A 19,418-nucleotide genomic window follows, 5' to 3' on the forward strand; every position below is an offset into this window, starting at 1 on the left:
TAGATAAGCAAAAACTTGACTGGATGGCATGTCCTAAATTGATAATGATGTACAGCAGGAGTGAAAAATCCATTTTCAAACAAACCACAGGGAAAGGGGGGGGGCAAGTAAAGAGAAGCTGAGTCATTTGAAAGTTTATTGTTTTAGAAAGACAGGATTGTACTGTTCACTTGCTTGTTGTTTTTCATTAAGAACAGGAAACTAAACTTTTCTGAAAAGTTCGATTCCACATTATATGGAGTGCAACAGGGTAGTGCTCTCCAACAGGAGGCTGGGTGAGGACAGAGAGGGTGGGCAGGGGGTAGAGATGGCAACTCGCAGTCTCATGCCCTTGTCCCAGAGGTAGAAAAGGCCAAAAATGCAACAGGGGCTAAAGAAAAAAGACAAAGCAATTTGGAAACAAATCTTGGATGGTTAATCGATCCTATCACCATGCTCAATGATAGGAGCTTCTGATCCACATCTCCCGTCAAAGCTGAGAAACCACTGCACATGGCCCTCGGCCACTCTTTCTCTGTAGCTACGAGGTATGGCAGTGTGAACCACTAGAGCTCCCGGCCACAGTGACTCAGAGACGTGCGTGGACCGGGAGGGGGCCAGACCAGGGCTGGCCCAGCAACAAAGTCTGTGGTGCGAGGGTGGATGGCGAGCACAGGCCGCTCTGCCCCCAGATCCCTCCCCTTACCAGGGGAGCTACCCAGGAGGGAAGTACAAGGGAAAAGCAAAAATTCCTGTGCCAAGGTGAGGGCTCTAGCTGACCTCATGTCACCTGGGGAATTATGGGAAGTGGTTCCACTCGATTCAGGGAAGGACAGGAGGACATCCGTCCCCCCAAGGAGCAGAGCAGATAGTCAGCCGTGGCCCTAACAGGCGAGATCTCCTGTGTGTGTGGTAGAAGGACTCTGGAGAAATAGGGCTCACGCTTCTGAGTGTGGAAGGTAGTGCAAAAGCACGTGAAGGATGGAAACGTCCACCCTACTTGTCGTTCCCACCCCAGTCACCGGGGTGTGAGGGGCATCCTGCCTACCACCTCAGAGGGGAAGCAAAGTTCTCAAAGCCTTGGTCACATTAATGTCCTCACTTGCTCCAATCATGTCCCCTTCTCAAGCTCGAAGAACACTCTTCCTCAAGGGGAGGCGTGATCCACGATAGCAAAGGCTTTTTAAGAGCTTACCAACTTCTAAGGCACGTCCCTCTACTGCAACAGAAATCAGTCAAGACAAGGACTCCGGAGTTTCACCTTCTTCGAGTGGGATTATGCATAAAAGAGGCTTGAATTTGAGAACAATCCTTTCTCCACATCTGATCCTTCACTTCATGGTTTTGGTCTCTCTCCCAGGCCATTGTTTGACAAAAGTAGGCCTGCGGCATTGCCGTAAAGCTGTCCACTCGTGACCACAATCTCTTTTCTGTTGGCTTTGATCAGGTTCCTGGGTAAACTGAAATGTGTCTGGTCTTAACACATAACTCCCTCCTGCCAAGGTGGACCGACATACCTTGACAAGATCTCATTCCACAATCTTTTATTTATTTGTTTAAATATTAATTTAGTTCAGTAATCTCTACACCCAATGTGGGGCTCAAACTCACAACCCTAAGAAATGAAGAGTTTCATGCTCCTCCGACTGAGCCAACCAGGAGCCCCTCATTCCACAATCTTTTAAACCCATTCTACAAGATCATTGCAACCTCATCATTTTTAAGCAGTCCTAACCTACAGTTACTTAGGATCATTTCCCTTAGGAATACATTTTTAGATATGTATCTATCTATTTAATCAAGACACTCTCAAAAAGCTCAGTTATCAGCTGAAGCTAGTGGTGTTGAATGATGGCATATAAAATAATTCTGGAGAAAATTTTACTCATGTATACTCTGAGGGAAGAGTACTACAAATCATATTCTAGTTAGCACCCTCTGCCACATACACATGACTCTCCATCCTTAAAAATGATAATAAAATAATCATTTCCCTCTTGCTTTAAGCTCAAAAGCTCATCTGCATCCAAGAGGGAAGTTAGAGCCTGCTTCTCCCTCTGCCTAGGTCTCTGCCTCATCTGTGTGTCTCTCGTGAAAAAATTAAAAATATCTTAAAAATTAAAAAAAAAAAAAACCTTCAGTGGTAGGAATGACTGAAATGAGATTTAAATTTTTTGATTACTCCATTCAAATATTCTCATTTGCATATCACCAAACCAGCTAATAATTCTTCTACCTGGCGTCATCATGAAAGAGAACACAGCAAGCCCTTGCTCCTATGTTGGGTACACACAGCCAGAGGGAGATCAAGAGTTGTATGAAGCAGTAACTGATGATGGCTCATCTCCCCAAAACACCAACCTGATCCAAAATTTTATGGTGAAGTACATACCGGTAAATATGTTTAAGGGACTTAATATCATACCATTTTCTACGGCACACACTGTTAAATTCACAAAGGCTTCAGGTAACATGAGAATTCGAAAACAGGCCAGGCCTGCAGCAGGCAGGCCATTCAATCCCCAACTTCCACCTCCATCTCTTTACTAGGCTATCTGATCTCTTGCTTCTGCTGTTAGGAACACTTGAGTGGAATCTCTGGAAAACATACCATAAAAGTAAACTGAATGTTGCCACTTACATGCCAAAACTTTTAAAAATAATTTTTGACAGCCCTTTTCAACATATGCCTTTCTTTTCATAAGCATGCCTTTCACATGCTCTGGGGACTCAGGAGCTACTTGCTATCCATGACCTGGAGGTGCCATCACCAGCTCAGCTCACAAACAATTTTATTAATGTCAACTCACCTGCCTTAGACAGCTCTTTCCCTTACCAAATATCTGTCCCTAACTTGATAAGGAAGCCAGTGAAGTCCAAGCATATCATGCCTCAAATAAAACAGTCTCCAAGAGAGGCCCAGAGCTGTTTAATGTGTAGGGGGTGTGACACCTTTTTACAGGCCAAGAAGGCTTTTATCTGGTCCTGTTTTCACATATTCTAAATAGCTGAGGCAACCAAATTAGTTACATGTTAAAATAGGAAATGCTTCTGTATGCAGCTCTGTGATTCCCTAAAATTCTAAATACTAAACTACTGATGAAAAATGGGTACATTTTAACCACAGATATTCATATACGCAATCAACATCATTGAGCTTTATCAACAAACACTAGGAAAATATCAACCTCTTAAAAACTTCACACTGCAGAGCCCATTATAAATGAAAATAAGACAAAAAACAAAGGCATTTCCTAAATATATTGTGGTTAACTTCTCCAACTGGAGAGTATTTTTAGACATCTCCCCCATTCCCCAACACTTTTCATCAACAGCTAAACACAAACAGTATGATGAACATTTCAAATGCTCTTTCTAGGAACACAATTTTCTTCCAAATTATTTGTATCAAATTTAGAAATAATTTTCCTACAAAACACAGTGTAGAGTTTTTGTTAAAAAGATCACTAAATGCATAATTTTTACATATATGGTATAATTTCAAACAATGTAACTCCAGACACTGTAATACTTGTATTTTAGCTAAACGTTGGTAATCACTGACTGCTCACCACATTCAGGTCTTCAGATTGAGCACTGCAACAAACCAAAAAATTGCCAAATATAGGGGAAAATATACATACTATTCAATACCTACAGAAAGTAACACTTAAAGTCCAAATTAATAATCAATAGTGCAAAAGAAATGAGTAAATTAGTTACACAGAGTTTGGAGGGGAGGATTCTTGCCAGGTGTGAACTCTAATGAGGTCCTGAATGAAGACTGACACTGAAGCTAGCAAGCTGGAGGACTCACCTATGGGAAAAATGACAACACTAAGGTAGGAAAGGATGGGCTGTGCAGGTGTGGACAAAATAAGCCAACAACTATGGCTTCAGTAGCTCAGACCCACTGAGCAGGCCAATCTCAGGTAAAGAGAAGTTAGAGAAAATATGCTTATAAATCAAGGCTGACAGAACAAAGATGCCTTAGAAGCATTAGTTCTGAAGCTATTACATCAATTTTCATATGTTTTCAGTCCCCTTGAAATCTAGTTTATACTTTATCTGCATTTTCAATATCTTTACGTAAATCTCAAGTGTTGGCTCTAGCCCAATTCATATTACCACAAATTCAAAATCAATAAGGTTTCTTCCAATTCTGGCAAAAAAAAAAAACCAAAAAAACAAAACAAAAAAAAAAAACAGGATTCCAAAAGGGCATTCTCACTACAACATAACTAGATCTTCAATACAGTATATTTCTTAATGTTTAATTGAACTTGCAAGAGGGAAAATACCTGAGTGCCCCATAATTCTCCCCAACCCAACCATAAAGAATGCTTCAATCATAAACGTAGACAAACACCAAAGACTAAGAAAGCAAGCTACAAACTGGGGGTGGAGAGCCCCAGATGATCAGAAGTAAAAAATATAATTGTTGAAATTAAAAACTCAATAGGTGGGTTAAATAAGGCACAGTTCATTAATGAACTAGAAGTCAGATGCAAGGAAAAACCCAGAATGCAAACAAAACTAAAACAAGATTGAAATGAGAGGGTTCTTACCCTTTGACAGGGCGGAGAAAATGAAAAGACCTTATAAATACCTACTTGGTGAAATTTCAGAAGTGTATAAAAGAACAGCAGTATTTTATGATAAAATGAATATTTTTAGAACTAATACAGCATAAATTGACAAAAGAAACACAACATATATAAATCTTATTAACAGAAAGTCTCACAGAGAGACACTGCAATAAGTCTAGAGAACACCAAAGTCAAAGAGAGGATCTCAAAAGCAACCAGAGACAGAAGACAGATCTCTTAAATAACTACACCTAGGCTGACAACAACCTCGCCATCATAATGGGAAAGCCAGAAAAGAATGGGATACTATCTTCAAAATGCTTAAAGAAATTAACCAATTAATTGGTTTTATTTAGAATCAATTCTGTTTTCCTAAAATGAAGGAGAATGAAGACATGTCCAGACAAAAAAACTAGACATTTCCACCAATGACCCTTTACTAAAGAAATCTCTAAAGGCTATACCTAAGAAAGGAAAAACTAGTCCCACAAGGAAGTTCCGTAATATAAGAATGATGATCGAAGAAGCTGGTAAAAATACAGGTAAATCTAAACAAATATTGTCTGTACACAATAATAATGTCCTATTTTGTAAGGTTTTGTCTTTTAACAGATGATAATAAACACTGGAAAATAACAGCATGTAAATAAATCTGGAGGGAGGGAATCAAAGTTAAGGGATTCTAAAGTCCTTATGCTGTCAGAAGCGAAGCTAAATTACTGCTTCACTTTTTTTTTAAACCGAAATACAGTTAACACATAATGGTACATAAGTTTCAGGTGTACAACATAGTGAGTGGAGAAGTCTACACATCATGCTATGCTTACCCCCAAGCATAGATGGCTATCATCTGTCCCCATACAATGCTGTTACATTACCATTGACTATATTCTCTATTCTAGATCTTTCAGCCCCATGACTCATTCATTCCATAACTTGAAGCTTGTATTTCCCACTCCCCTTTGGATTGATTTTAGACTTCATATATGTATAATTTTGAGAACAGCCACTTAAAGAAATAGCACACAACTTCCAAACCCAGTCAAGTTTTTAATATGATTTTACTGTGGACTCTTGTTGAAGCAGAACTGAGTTTGGCAAAAATAACATCAGAGTAGTCAATGAAGGACAGTGAAAGTCAAGTCTTAGGCTCAAAGATCTCAAGAACAATTTCAATACTTGCTTTGGGTCACAGCTCCCTCTGAGAAACAGATGAAAGCTACTGATTCTCTCCCTGAGAAAAACTCTCATAGAGACTTGTACAAATTTTCATACAAATGAGAAAGACTTTTTCCAGACTCCCCAGAGAACACAGGTTCTCCAAGCCTTGCACAGCTTAAAAAGCTAAAGAGAATTAAGTTTGTGTGGGAAACAGTAAAGTTAGAAGTTCTCCTATCCAAGAGTTGAAACCACATATGCAGAGGAGGAACTAAGGCATAATGTTTGGGGGAGGGAGATTCTGGAGGGAGGGGGTCCAGAATGGAGAGTCATTCCTATAATCTACTCTTTGATTAAACCATATTTCAACCATTGTGCTATTCCAATATTTAAACTTTGGAAAAGAACGACCAGAAAAAAAAAAAAAAAAGCCTAGGTTTTAATATTGTAAGCACCAGCCCAACAACCTGATGGACAGGTATGCCATACATTGAAGACAGAAAGCAGACATTACAGCACCCTTAGCTAGCTACTGAGTGTTTTTAGAATCCTTCCTGGGATGACTCCGTTAAGACCAGCAACAAAGAGCCTGCAAAAAGGCCTAGTATGGTCCGTGTGGAGTTCTTCTGCTAAGGCAGATTCCCAACCCTTCCCAACCTCAACACGCTGCTGTCTCAGTGTCAGAAACACAGACCACTGCAAACCAAAGGCCCCTACTACATCCGCCTGCGTTCCATAAAGAAGCTTTTTGGAAAGACAGGTTCTAGTTTCCACCCAAACATTGAACACTACACTCTCATGGTTTGGGCCCAAGAATCTGTACTTTAAAAGGACCCGAGATGACTCTGTTGCCTCTACAGAACACACACAATATGAAAACTACATCCTGTTCACAAAAATTTGACTCATATTGGCTTTGTGCATCACAGATATACAAAACTGTGAATCAGGACACTGCAAATAAAGTATTTCCTATATACCACTGAAATACCTTTGATGGTTAAAAATCATTACAGAGTATGAAGAACAATGGAATGATTCTTAGATATTATAGCAAAAACAAACAAAAAAAAAAAGATTTATTCTAGTATGCAGGAATTGAAAGCAAATTTGGAGGAAAAGCACATGGGCTGTCTCCACACTGTTGCTTAGGCAAATAAATAAATAGATAAATAATATTCTTTGCAATTCACATTCAAGATGTTAATTTTCAAAATACACATTTGACTTCATTGTCCCACAATCAACTCCAAAAATCAAAACGCTTTTTTCTTATCTCGGTCAATCTTTTAAGAGCCAGCACACCACACAACTGATGCGGGTTTATCTTGACCAACATCCACTGAAGGTCTCTTGATCTTTGTGACTTCCACTTGAATGACCCAAGCAGATTTTATTTATAACTGTGCTTTTGGTCAATGTTCATAAAATTCTTGTGATGCAGAGGCAACAGGAGCAATCATTTCCAAAGTAATAAAAAGAATTCAAAAAGACTTACCTTTCCCTCAAATCCTGATTATCCTTCCAAGCTAATCAACTTTAAGACATTTTCTTATAAGCCAGGTGCAATTTCATCCTTAAAAATTTACTTCCATTTATGATGGACCAGAATATGCATGTATTAGATAAGTTTCTCAAAAGGCCAGGACTAGATCACTGAGATCTTACTAAAATTTAAATTAGCAATTTTAATAGTTCCCAAGGGAAAAGCCCCATATCCACTGAGAAAAAAGGAATTAATATATGCATATAAGGAGAATGCATCTCCATTTTACTACAGCGTGTATTCCTTATTCAGTCCCACATGAACAAAGTCTTATGCTGGTTATGTGACCAGTAGATAAAGTCCTCTTGATTTCAGTTTTCTTTGGTAATAATCCATTTACTTGATGTTCTGAAATACCAAGTATCAAAGGAAAACAGGTTTGGTTTCACGGTTTGAGAGTTTGGTAGCTTTTAAGAATGGAAGAAGATAAAGAAGTTTCCTAGAATAACATAATCACTTAACACTTGGGTATAGAACTTTATCAACTATAAATTGCACTTACGTGCTAATGTCATTCAAGCTTCACGTTTTACTGAAGAGGAGGTTCAGGAGAGAGAGTTACCGAAGACAGAGTTACTCCCTTCACTATACAGAAGAAAAGAGTGGACCCCACTCTAGACCTGGGATTGGAGCTGGAAGGACTTTCATGACTCCACACTCCACCTCCATTCGCCTCAACCTGAGTTCCTGAGTAGCTGGTCATCTAAAGCAGAGGTGAGGAAACAAAGTCCAGCCCATAGATTTTGTGGAACCCGTGGGCTGAGAACGATTTTTACATTTTTAAGTGATTTGATGGGGGGGGGGGGGGAGACAAGAATATTTTAGGACATGTAAAAATCACACGAAATTAGAATTTTACTGTCCATCGGCAGTTTTATTGGAAAATGGCACTCATTCGTTTAGGTATCGCCTATGGTTGCTTCTGCGCTAGGACAGCAGAGCTGGGGAGTTGCAACAAAGACCGCGTGGACCAAGGAGTCTAAAATATCAACTGTCTGGCCCTTGACATAAAGTCCGTGGACCCCTGATCAACAGGATGCTTGTCTTTTTGTGAAAGTTGAAGTAGTCAGCAGGAGTAAGTAAAAGATCCATCTTTCCTAATCCTAGCTGCTAGAGATACAGGGAGTGAATCCATTCTATCACCAACAGAATGCTCTTCCAATTTTGTAAGGCTGATGCTCCATCCCAGCTCGTTTCCTTATTTTTTATTCACAAACAGAGCTATGCTAGCCACTTTACACATTTCCTAAGGACCTATTACCATACACAGGCACCATGCTAAGTACTAGATCTTATTTCTTTTAGGTGACAAAACAGAGGCTTAGCAATCAGATTAATTCACACAGCTACTGCAAACCTGTGTTTTTACTATACCAGGTTACATGAAGAAGCAAGACTTTGAACTTCCTCCTTTGTCAATACATCCCTACAGAATTGTAGAGTTTGAGGCCAAATATGAAACTTGTCTTCTGATTTAGACCGAACCAAACAAAACAAGGCAACTGATGTCCCTGACCTTATTACTAATGTACCTTAGTGTTCTCCCCAGCTTTGTTCAAACAGCCTGTTAGACTGTAGTGTTTATTTACAAACACACATCATTTCCACCTCACAAGTAATACTGCCTCGACTAAAACAATACAATTCTCTATCTTTAGAAACAAAACCAGGCCTCAGGGAGGTGTGTTAGAGTGGTTAAAATATAACAATAACCATCACCTACTGAGTAGTCATTATGGGAACTGTGGAGTATGCTTTATATATGTATTTTTTCATCTAACCTTCACAGTTCTGGGAGGTAAGCACTGATTCCAATTTTGCAGATGAGGAAACCGAGCTCTCAAGGTGATCTACCCAAGGTGACAGGGCTGGAATTCAACAACTAGGTTTTCTGACTCCCAACTTCAGGCTCTCAACCACTATGCAGAACTTTCAAGTATCAACTTTGAATTGTAATAGAGTCACAGAGTCGCAGTGCTGTCTACAAGTAAAGGAGAAGAAGAGAACTTATCCCGGAGAATACGTTATTTACCATCACTTCAGCTCCACTCCTATAACGCTTTTTTTCAAAACTAACCCCAAACCCAGAATCTAAAGGTCAATTGTGCAAGTGTATCATCATTTCTTTGCCATGTACTTATCTCTTCCCCAATCAATGACGAGTACAGGAAGCATCCTCATACCTTCCACCTTCTTATCTCCCTATGGCACCTCTGTAGGGCAGACATTCAACAGGCAGGCTGAATGTGCACAATTTCCAACAAAATATAACTTCTACATGAATCCCGCCAAGCCTCCAGTGACCAGGAAACCTGAAGATATGACTAAAGAAAGAAAGAAATGTAGTTCATACCGCACTGGTGGTAAATGTACGGTCTTCAGGGTCACGTTTATAAACCCTAAGATACAACTCACGTATAAGTTTCTGCCTTCACCCAACTTTCCCTAATGAGATGACCTACACGACTGTGTGTTTATAATCACAAAAATTAAGAAAGAGTGAGTACTCAGACCTGAACACCAGCACGGAACACCAGCACGGAATAACCTGAGGCAGAAACCAGAACCCCTCACATGCATCTCCCCAACCGTATGTCAGCCAGAAAGACCAGCATCTATCTCAGCTACCAGCCTCTGCTTGCGGACCTTTCCCATGCACGACACTTTCCCTCCTAGAAGGGAAACTTCTTGAGGACAGGGGAGGGAGTTTTTCCCCCCCCCTTCACATACCCAAACGACCCAAGATAGTATCTTGAATACACCAGTGCACAGCTAATGTGCAAAATGGCTGCAGTGAATAGAACATTCTCAAGCACCAGCTAAGGTACACTGACCACGTACAATGTAAGGGGAGGCAACAATCTTACCATTATGTCTACAGAAAGCAGCCTCCTCCTGAGAACTTTTGCAAACACTTGCTTCCAAAAAGCAACAAAAAGTTGCTAGAAGGCGATCACTGTGGGCAATAGCGTGCCATTCTGTGCCAACAGCAACAGCAACGACACCTACTAGGGCTTGACAGGGACCACGGGGCTCTATTGCTTACAGACGCTTACTTAAGCCCCCCCCCCCCGCAGACACCCAGGTCTCTAAACGCATCATAGAGGCGAATCCACGGAGTGCCCACAAGTTCTTAAAGCCCCTTCTGGAGATGCATCCAGACACACCCATAGACAGAAGAGAGAGAGAGAGAGAGCCTCCCAAAGCTTAACTCTCAGCAAGTCTACTTTGAAAGACGTCGAGAAGTTAGCACCGAGGCAGCCAAATTTTGTCTAGAGATCCCGACAGATAACTCCAAAACTTGCAAGTTAGAGAGCTGGCGAGCCCATCGTCCTAAGTTAGAGAGCTGTGTGTGTGCGTGTGCGTGCCCGTGTGCCCTTTCTTACTTGCAACGCATCTGCGGGCGCAAATGAATGACGGTGTATCAGCGTTAAATTTAAATTTCCTGGCTCGGGCCACGATGCTAACCTAATTAAAGCATGCGGTCAGCGCTCAGCCCTTGCGGTGCGTTATTTTGCATCGCGACGGAGCCCGGCCAGACAGTTGCACTCTTCCTCTCCGTCCCCCCGTCCCCCCCCCCACCCCGCAGCCCGCCCCGGGGTCGCCGCGCCCCGGAGGCACACGCTCCCCCAACGCGCTTCAGTACCCGGGCAGGAGAGCCGCCCCCGCACGGCCCGCAGCCCACGCCCCGGGTGCGGGGGGGACCCCGGGGCTTCACGCCCGCCGCCCCCGCCAGCTGCACTTGGGGCTCCGCGGGAGCCGGGGCGCCGGTGCCGGAGCTGCACCCCCCGCCCCCGCCCGCCGCCCGCGGGCGCCCCGGCACTCCGGGAGCCCCCCCTGCCCTGCCCCCCGGGGCGGCGCGGCCCGGGCTCCCTCGGCGCACATTTCCCGTCCAGCAAACTGCGGCCGCGGAGGGGGAGGGGAGGGGCAGGGGCAGGGGCAGGGGCAGGGGGAGGGGGCGAGGCGGGCGCCCGCGGCGGAGCGGGCCGTCGGGCTGGACGCGGGCGGGGGCGCGGGCGCGGGCGGGGGCGGCCCGAGGGTCCGGGGGGAGGGGGGAGGGGAGGTACCTCGTACAGCTCCTCGGAAGCCATGGTGGGCGGCGGAGTTGCGGGCGCGCGGGAGGGGCAGGGTCGGGGCGAGGCGCCGCCGCCGCCGCCGGGCGGCCGACACTTTGTTTCAGTTGGGTCCCTGCGTGGCCTGCGCTTCCTGCTCCCGCGCCCGGCGCCCGGAGCTCAGCGCAGGACGAGCCTCTCGCACTCGCGGCCGGTGCGGGCCGGCGGCGGCGGCGGCGGCGGGGTTGTGCGCAGGAGCAGCTGCGCAACGCGCCCTCCGCGCCCCGCGCTCACTCCCCGGCGGGCCGGCTGGGGCTCGGGCTCATCGCGCCCCGCCGCGGGGCCGGGCCGGGCTGGGGCGGGCGCGGCGGCGGTGCACGGCGGCGCGGCTGGCTCCGTGGCTCCCCCTCTCCGGTGTAGTGCAGAAAGCTTCCTACTTGCGACCAAAAAACCTGCCCCGGCTACTGAGCATGCCCAGTGCGGCCGCCCGGGCCCGGCGGAGCCGCGCTCCCGCGCTCCGGGTTTTCGGACCGTCCGCGCGGGCGGGGCGGGGCGGCGGGCGGGGCGCGGCGGCCGCGGGGAGCGGCGGGCTCGGCTCCGGGGCCTGGCGGGCGGGCGGGCGGGCGGGCGGCCGCGGGGAGCCGGGCGGCAGGAAGGGGCGGAGCCGGGCGGGGGCGGGGCCGAGGCGCGGGGGGCGGGGCCGGGGCGGGGGCGGGCGCCCGCGGCCCGCGCTGCCCGCCGGCGCGCCCCGACGTGGGAGCGGGGGGCCTCGAGGGTCGCCGAGGACGGCGGCAGTGCCCGGCGGGGCGGGCCCCAAGTTGGGCCGGAGGTCGTGGGGGCGCCGCGCCGGCCTGCAGAGCCCGCCGCCCCGACGGCAGGGGCGCCCCCCGCTCCCCGCTCCCCGCTCCCCGCTCCCGGGCGGCGCGGAGCTCCCGCCCCCAGACGCGCGTCCCGGGCCAGGTGGGTCCCCCGCCCTCACACGTGCCCGCCTCCCCCGCGGCGGCCGCCAAGACCCGGAGCCCGAAGCCCGCGCCCCGCCGTGCGGCCCGGAGCGCTCGGGACACGCTCGCCGGGCGGGAGGCCGGGGGTGGGAGCCGGGGCGGTGCGAGGGCGCGGCCGCCGCCTCCCCGCCCGCAGCTTCCCCCACGCCGGGCCTCCCTGTTCCTCTCGGACGGGGAGCGGGGAGGAGGGGCCAGCATCTGGGCTCCCGGGAGGTCTGGGTTCTAATGGAACGAAGCTGTCAGTGGGGGTTCTTCTTGGGGCGGGGGGGGGGCAGGCCAGGCCCTCCAGTCCGAGCCGGGCGAGGGGCTGGCCCTTGCTCCACTACAGAGGAGAGATGCGCAACGTGGGGCGGCCCGCCCGGCCACCTGCCAGGGCACACCTGCCGGGCCCGGACGGCTCCCCAGCGGCGCGGAGCCAGCCCGCCCCCCCCCGCCCCCGCCCCCGCCCCCACAGCCGACAGCGCCAGGCCGCCCTCCCCGACTTCTCCCCGGACACTACGTGCACCTCGTTGCGCGAGCGCGGCCACCCCCGCACCGGGAAGCCACCCCCAGAGCCCACATCTCCCCGAAGGGGGCCTCGGCCGGCACCGCGTTCCCGGGGCTCTATCCCGCGCGGGTCCCTAACCGGCCCTCCACCCTGCAGGCTCCTCCCACTACTCTTCTCCCCGTAACCCAATTCGATTGGGCCCCAGACCTACAGTTTGCAGCCGCAGGGCTTCCACAGACCCCGCTGAATTTCCTGCCCTCCCCGCTCCCGGGACGAGCACGAGCGCTTGCCCTTAAGCCACTTAAAGTCGAGTCGCCATCCTCGTCCCGCCCGGCGCCTCGCCTGCGATCCCCTCCGCCCGGAATGCTCCCTCGCAACCCTAAACTGCAGCTCCGACGTCACCTCCAAAGCGTAACCTTCTGACCTCCAGGGCAGAAATCAGCTGCTCCCTCTCCAGGGGCTCCCGGGGCCCTCGGGCGTGCCCCCCTCGAAGGGCCCATCCATCTCTGCCTGTTTTAACCGTTTCGTCCACTCTGCTCTCCCACCCCCCACTTCTAGACCGTGACCTTCTTTCAGACTTCATCTGCAAATTGGACTCTCCAGCCCCAGCACCATTCTCTCTGCATAAAAAAAAAAAAAGTTTTTATTCAATGAGTTGGAATTCTCGTGTTCACGGTGAAGTCTGACATCCAGACGTCCAGCTTCCGTTATCAAATGCTTTGACAACAGAACCACAAATGGCCCACCTCCTCTACCAAATAAGGAACTCTCAAGCTCTGCCCCTTTTTTCTGATGGCTCAAATTCTGCCTCCCCCAAATACTTGCTCCTCTTCCCCGCTTGACGTTGTCATTATTAGGCTCCATCTAATCACGTCTAATCATGTGGCTGTGTCTCTCCAGCCACACAAATAACATCAATGAAAGTTGTAAGCTCCCTGAAGGCAAGGACTAGGACTTCATATATAATCTGTGAAGTCTCAAAGCAATTAGCTCACCTACTTACTCCAAGCGCCCAGATGGTTAAAAGTCACACAAGTGTAAGAAAATATAAATTAAAAAGGGATCCTCAATCTAAAATGAACAGACACAGCTCACACGTAGAAACCCATATGCAATAGGTTGATACAAATATAAACATTTCTTCTTCCTGCCAGGCCACCACCCTAATTACTTGCCACTCTTAGAACAAAATTTGTGAAGCATTCACCAGTGGTCCACCATGTTCTTAATGGTCTGTAATGTTAAATACAGTGTCCCTAAGGTCTCCAGCACTACCACTGTTGCCAAGGGGAAAGGAGAAAGAAACAAGGACAGAAAGACAGCCATACTCAGATATTGAGCTAGTACCCTTGTGTGTATACAACAATCCTAGTGCTAAGGTGACTTCCGTCAATGTGGAGAAAAAGAGCAAGGGGGAGTTACAGATTTTAAAAAGGTAACTCCAAAAAGCCAATTTACAGGGACCTTTAATCCTGGTGACCTGGATTATTTATGCTGCTATGACTAGTCCACGACAGTAAAAGAACAACCACTGGGTAGAGGTCACCCCCATAACGAAGCGGGGGTAAGCCACTCTCCTAAGCTCAGCTCCAGCTCCCTCTCTCCCAACAATCAGTGGCTTTCCACTGTGAGCAGTACTGAGATACCCAACCAGTGACCGAGAACTTGAGCAAGTTTTCAACTGTCCACTTTGTTACTACTTCTCATCTGCCCTCGGCAGGAAACACCCAACCAGTTTATGGAGTACCATTTTGTTTATGTATGTATTTTACCTCAATTAATTCAAACTGTCTTACTTTTAAGCAAATCTTGCTTTCTTCCTTCATTTTTTTTCAAATCATCAACACTTATCGGTGCTCATAAGAGAAGCAAATACGTCCAAGACCATAGAATGTCTTTGAATTTATACCACCTTTTATGAAATAGTGAAGTCTTACAGTAGTTACCATGACCACGTGTGTGGGTGCTGTGAAAGCACTTTCTCGGTGAATTGAGAATAAAAGTGGAATCACATCCCCAAAACTCATCAAGGGAGATATCGGCATTGTACCAAAAACACATGCAGCCCAATGGGATGTATTAGTAAAATATGTAAACCTTAAGGATTATGGGGGTGGTCAACAAGTGAGCTGACGTACACACAGGATTAAAACACACATCTACCGGCAGTAAGCTTCAGCTCTTACCTGACTCGAGCCAGTGGTGGAGACCAACACAAGCCAGTTTACTCCTTTTCCAAATTTATCTGAACAATTGGTAATAGACTATCAGCCCCACTCCAGTGAAGACTCTTCAGATCCAGAGTCGAAGCCATTCCCCGCCTCAGCCGAACAATGGAAAATCTCAAATTGGAGAGTCTCCTCTTTTCCCATTCAACCAACCAACCAACCAACCAACCAATCACTCCTTCCCTTCTCCCAAGAATCTGCATTTCATCTACATTTGAATTCCAAGGCTACGGAGAACCGGTGGGGGTGGGGCTGGAAAGACAAAAGAAGCCAAAATCTAGCAGCTACTACCCTCAGCCTGAGGCAGGTTGGGTAGCTGTGGAAAAGCTGCTGCTAATGATTCCCTTCATTTATTTTGTAACCCAAAAACATAATCTATCTTGGGTACCTCCTCCAAAACCCCAAACTGAACTGCGTTTTTCATGAAGAAGTGACCTAAGTTTGTTTGTCTGTGCACACTGCAGCCAAAGAAAAATTAAATACCATTCTTGTTATAGAACATTCATTCCACAAAACTTCGGGAAATCCCTATCTCAATCACCTACTCAAAAGAAAGTAAGAAATTTCAAGCCGGAGAAGCAAAAGAGAGAAACAGAGAGAACCAGTCTTAAGATGAATTCAGATGCTAGGCCCTTTTGTGAACTTGGAGCCAAGCAGTTCTTCCTTCTCTAAAAACTTAAATTGGATACCAGTGCCCTTTGTCTTTTCTGGACAACCAGTAATCTCTGATTCCTGGTTTCAGCTCCTGCTTCCTCCCCTAGCCAAACAGTCAATATCCCTATTTCAACGGGCAGCCTCTCCCTCCCTACATCCATCTTGGTCCCGGGTATTATTCTCTCTGGTATCTAATCCAGCTGCCACACTGCTATTTCTTGGCCCAATGCCACCATTTATTTGATCTCTGCCCTAGCGATATCAATCCTGAGACTTCTTCACATTTGATTTCACCAGTTTCCTCTTAGGCTGAGGTACCACCATTGCCCAAACCTCATCAATTCACAATTAAGGGTCATTTTCTTTCTCAACTAGATTTAGTTTCTAACTGCTGTTTGTTTTTCTATTTAGTTAATGGTGATTCTACCCAAAGAATCCTTGTAGTACGTATTTGTTGAACCATCTTTTGATTGAATTAATCAAGATTGAGAAAGTATTCATTCATAACATTACACATTACCCCACCTTCTGGAAACAGAAAATAACCAAAAGTCATAGAGAGTAAATAGCCTTGAGGTCCTGGCATGACATTCTGGTTGACTTTTTACCAGAGCAGTAACTAATTCATTTTGGATTCTTCAAAATAAGCATCAAATGTGAATGTTCCTTGAATCATTGTGATGAATAATTATGTTTGTCACTCAACCGAGACCATCCCAATAACCTCATTACCTTCTGGACTTTTCTGAAGAGAGAGATTATCAATAAGAGAGAGCCACTAAGCAGGAGATGAGTGTGGACTTTCTGGCTCATAAGGGAAATAGAAACACCAGGCCCACCAAAATCAGTGGAATCCAGAATAAGCCCAGGACCAGAACAGGTAGGGATTGAATCTAAAGCAGAGATAAGAGGTTCAAAATGAATTAAAAAATAAAGCTGGTACCACGAAGCATATGGAACCATGTACTCATGCTTGCCTTTTTTCAATCACTAGTATTATCTAATGCAAAGGTTTTCAAATTGTGGTCCCCAGACCAGTAGCAACAGACTTACTCTCCACTTGTTAGAAGCACAAATTTTCTACCTACCACCCACCAACAGGCACCCAGAAATCTCTTTAATAAGTCCTCAGGTGATCTTGATGCATGCTAAAGTTTGAGAGGCAGTGGTTTAGAACAGTATTGTTTATTTCTTTGTGGTTATTGTTTTTATCAAGCTACAGATTTGAAAACATTAGTGGATATTTAGATCATTTTAGGAAATCTTGAATAGCATTTTTTAAATGAGACAAAATGGAATGGATAGAATGGAGTGGACTTGAAAAAAGAATCAGAATGCATTCATTACTCCGCTAGGGTGACTATTATTTCCATTATACACACACTTATTTATATATATACATATAAAAATATATGTATATATATACACCTATAAAATATATATACAAATATGTGCATACACATACACACATATACATGCATATTATCACATACTAGATCGTAATGTAAAATTCGTTGCTACATTTTGATTCCAGATCAAAAATTTTGAAAACTAATGTTTGGGAGATGGGTCCCAATTTATGGGCCCCCCACATAATTTTCTCATGGTTGGATTGCTAATAATATATTAATGGTATTGCCAAAGTGCTCTAAAACTATTTTCTTAAATGGTTTAATGATCCCTTTTTTATAGTACAATTTTTTTCTCCATAAATACTACAAAGGTGTTTGGACCAGGTTCTTTTCTGAATTATCACATATTCTAAGAGTAATATATTTTGAACTAATGAGGATTTATAGTATGTATTTTAGGCATTTTCTTTCCAAAGACTATGCATGCATTTCCAAAGACTATTGCTAACAGACTGTGCAAAGTGAATACAGCTTAATTTGGCCAACAGCAACATTAAAAAAATAAATAAACACAAACAAGAAGCTGGGAACTATTATAAGTACTTTACAAATGTTAACCTTTTTAATCCAACGAGCACCTAATAAAAATTATAGCTCATTTGCAAAGAACCCTAAGCATGCCCATCCATTCATAATGTACTTTTTGGAATAGGCACTATTATTGGCCTGATTCCTAGTAAGTGGAGAAACTGAAATTTATACTCAGGCCCAGGTAACTCCAGGGCCTGAGCTTTGAATCATTAAATTAAAGTCATTCATTCACCCTATAAAAATATTTACTGACCACTTATTGTGTGCCAGGCCCCTTGCTAAGCAAGATATACACAATCATCCCTGCTCTCAGGCAGCTAGTAATCTACTGGGATGGATAGACATTAAATTGTCAGGTAGAGGGACCCCTGGGTGGCTCAGCAGTTGAAGATCTACTTTCAGTTTAGGGCGTGATCCCAAGGTCAGGGATTGAGCCCCGCGTCAGACTCCCTGTGAGGAGCCTGCGTCTCATCTCCCTCTGCCTTTGTCTCTGTGTCTCTCATGAATAAATATATAAAATCTTTAAAAAAAAAATCATCAGATAGAAAGTCTCAATTATAAATCAAGAAAAATGGCAGGGAGCTGTGAGCCCCTGTTACCTGGAGATGAGTCTGGTCTGCTGCTTCCCCAAAGACAGTGTCCATCACTCCCTGGGTACTCTAGAGATATTTGGATACCAACAAAGCAGGATCATTGAAAAATTATTGTCCAATCATTTGATGCCTTAAGAAAAAGCCATCTAAGTAGCCATTATAGGAGAATCAACAATTCAACTGTCATGTAATTGCTTTATAATTTAGCATTTAAAAAAAAATGAAGTATTAAACTTTCAAACTGGCATTAGAGAATACAACAGAAGTCTGTGTACCCACTCCCCAGTTTAAGAAAAATGTTTCTATATTCAAGCCAATACTTGGCAGACTTTTTTGAATAATTTATGGAAGGTAGAAAGTATACTATATTGCATTCAGTATTTAGGGTTTATTTCTTTGTGGTTTTTGTAAACTTTTAAAAATAAATGACTTAGATTTACCGAAAAATTACAAAAATGGTATAGAGACTTCCCAAACACCCCACACTGTTTCCTCTGCTGTTAACCTCTTACATTAGTATGGTACATTTGTCACAATTAATGAGGCCAATACTGATACATTACTATTAACTAAAGTCCTTTATTCAGATTTCCATGCTTTTTACTTGAGGTCTGTTTTCTGGAATCTCATTCAGGATACTCTATTACATTTAGTGATTGTATCTCCTCAGGTTCCTCTTGGCTATGGCAGTTTCTCAGATTTTCCTGTTTTTGATGACCTTGACAGTTTTGACAAGTACTGATTGAATATTTTGTAGACTGACCCTCAACTGGGATTTGCCTGATGTTTTTCTCGACTGGGGTTAGATGTTTTTGAGAGGAAGACCACAGAGGTAAAATGCCTTTCTCATCACATCATATTGAAGGTATGTACTATCAACATGACTTATCACTGTTGATGTTGACCTTGTTTGCCTGGCTAAAGTAGTGTTTGGCAAGTTTCTCCACTGTAAAGTTACTCTCCCCTACCCTCCTTTCTACTCTATACTCTTTGGGTGGGAGTTACAATGGAAAGCCTATATTAAGGAATGAGGAACTATCCTCCTCTTCCTCTTCCTCCTCCTCCTCTTCCTCCTCCTCCTCCTTCCTGAGGGCAGGGTATCTACAAAAATTATTTGGAATTCTGTGCAGGAGATTTGTCAGTTTGTTAATTTATTCAATCATTTCTATTAATATGGACTCATGGAAA

The 19,418-nt window shown here is 45.1% G+C and overlaps 1 protein-coding gene across 6 annotated transcripts in view; it reads right to left on the reverse strand.

Moving 5' to 3' along the window:
* CDYL (chromodomain Y like) overlaps positions 1-19,418 on the reverse strand; it is a 230,706-nt gene that overhangs the window by 162,401 nt on the left and 48,887 nt on the right. For 4 of the 6 annotated variants that reach the window (XM_077886246.1, XM_077886245.1, XM_077886241.1 and 1 more), the window contains exon 4: positions 18,237-18,296. The exons of 1 other annotated variant lie outside the window; for it this stretch is intronic. In XM_077886246.1, coding sequence (XP_077742372.1) covers positions 18,237-18,296 — 60 coding nt within the window. Of the gene's footprint in view, positions 1-11,339; positions 11,545-18,236; positions 18,297-19,418 lie in introns of those variants that run through there. One more of the 6 variants, XM_077886243.1, reaches the window with a different exon arrangement.

The sequence above is a fragment of the Canis aureus genome, chromosome 37, assembly GCF_053574225.1.
Source record: "Canis aureus isolate CA01 chromosome 37, VMU_Caureus_v.1.0, whole genome shotgun sequence".
NCBI classification, from domain to species: domain Eukaryota; kingdom Metazoa; phylum Chordata; class Mammalia; order Carnivora; family Canidae; genus Canis; species Canis aureus.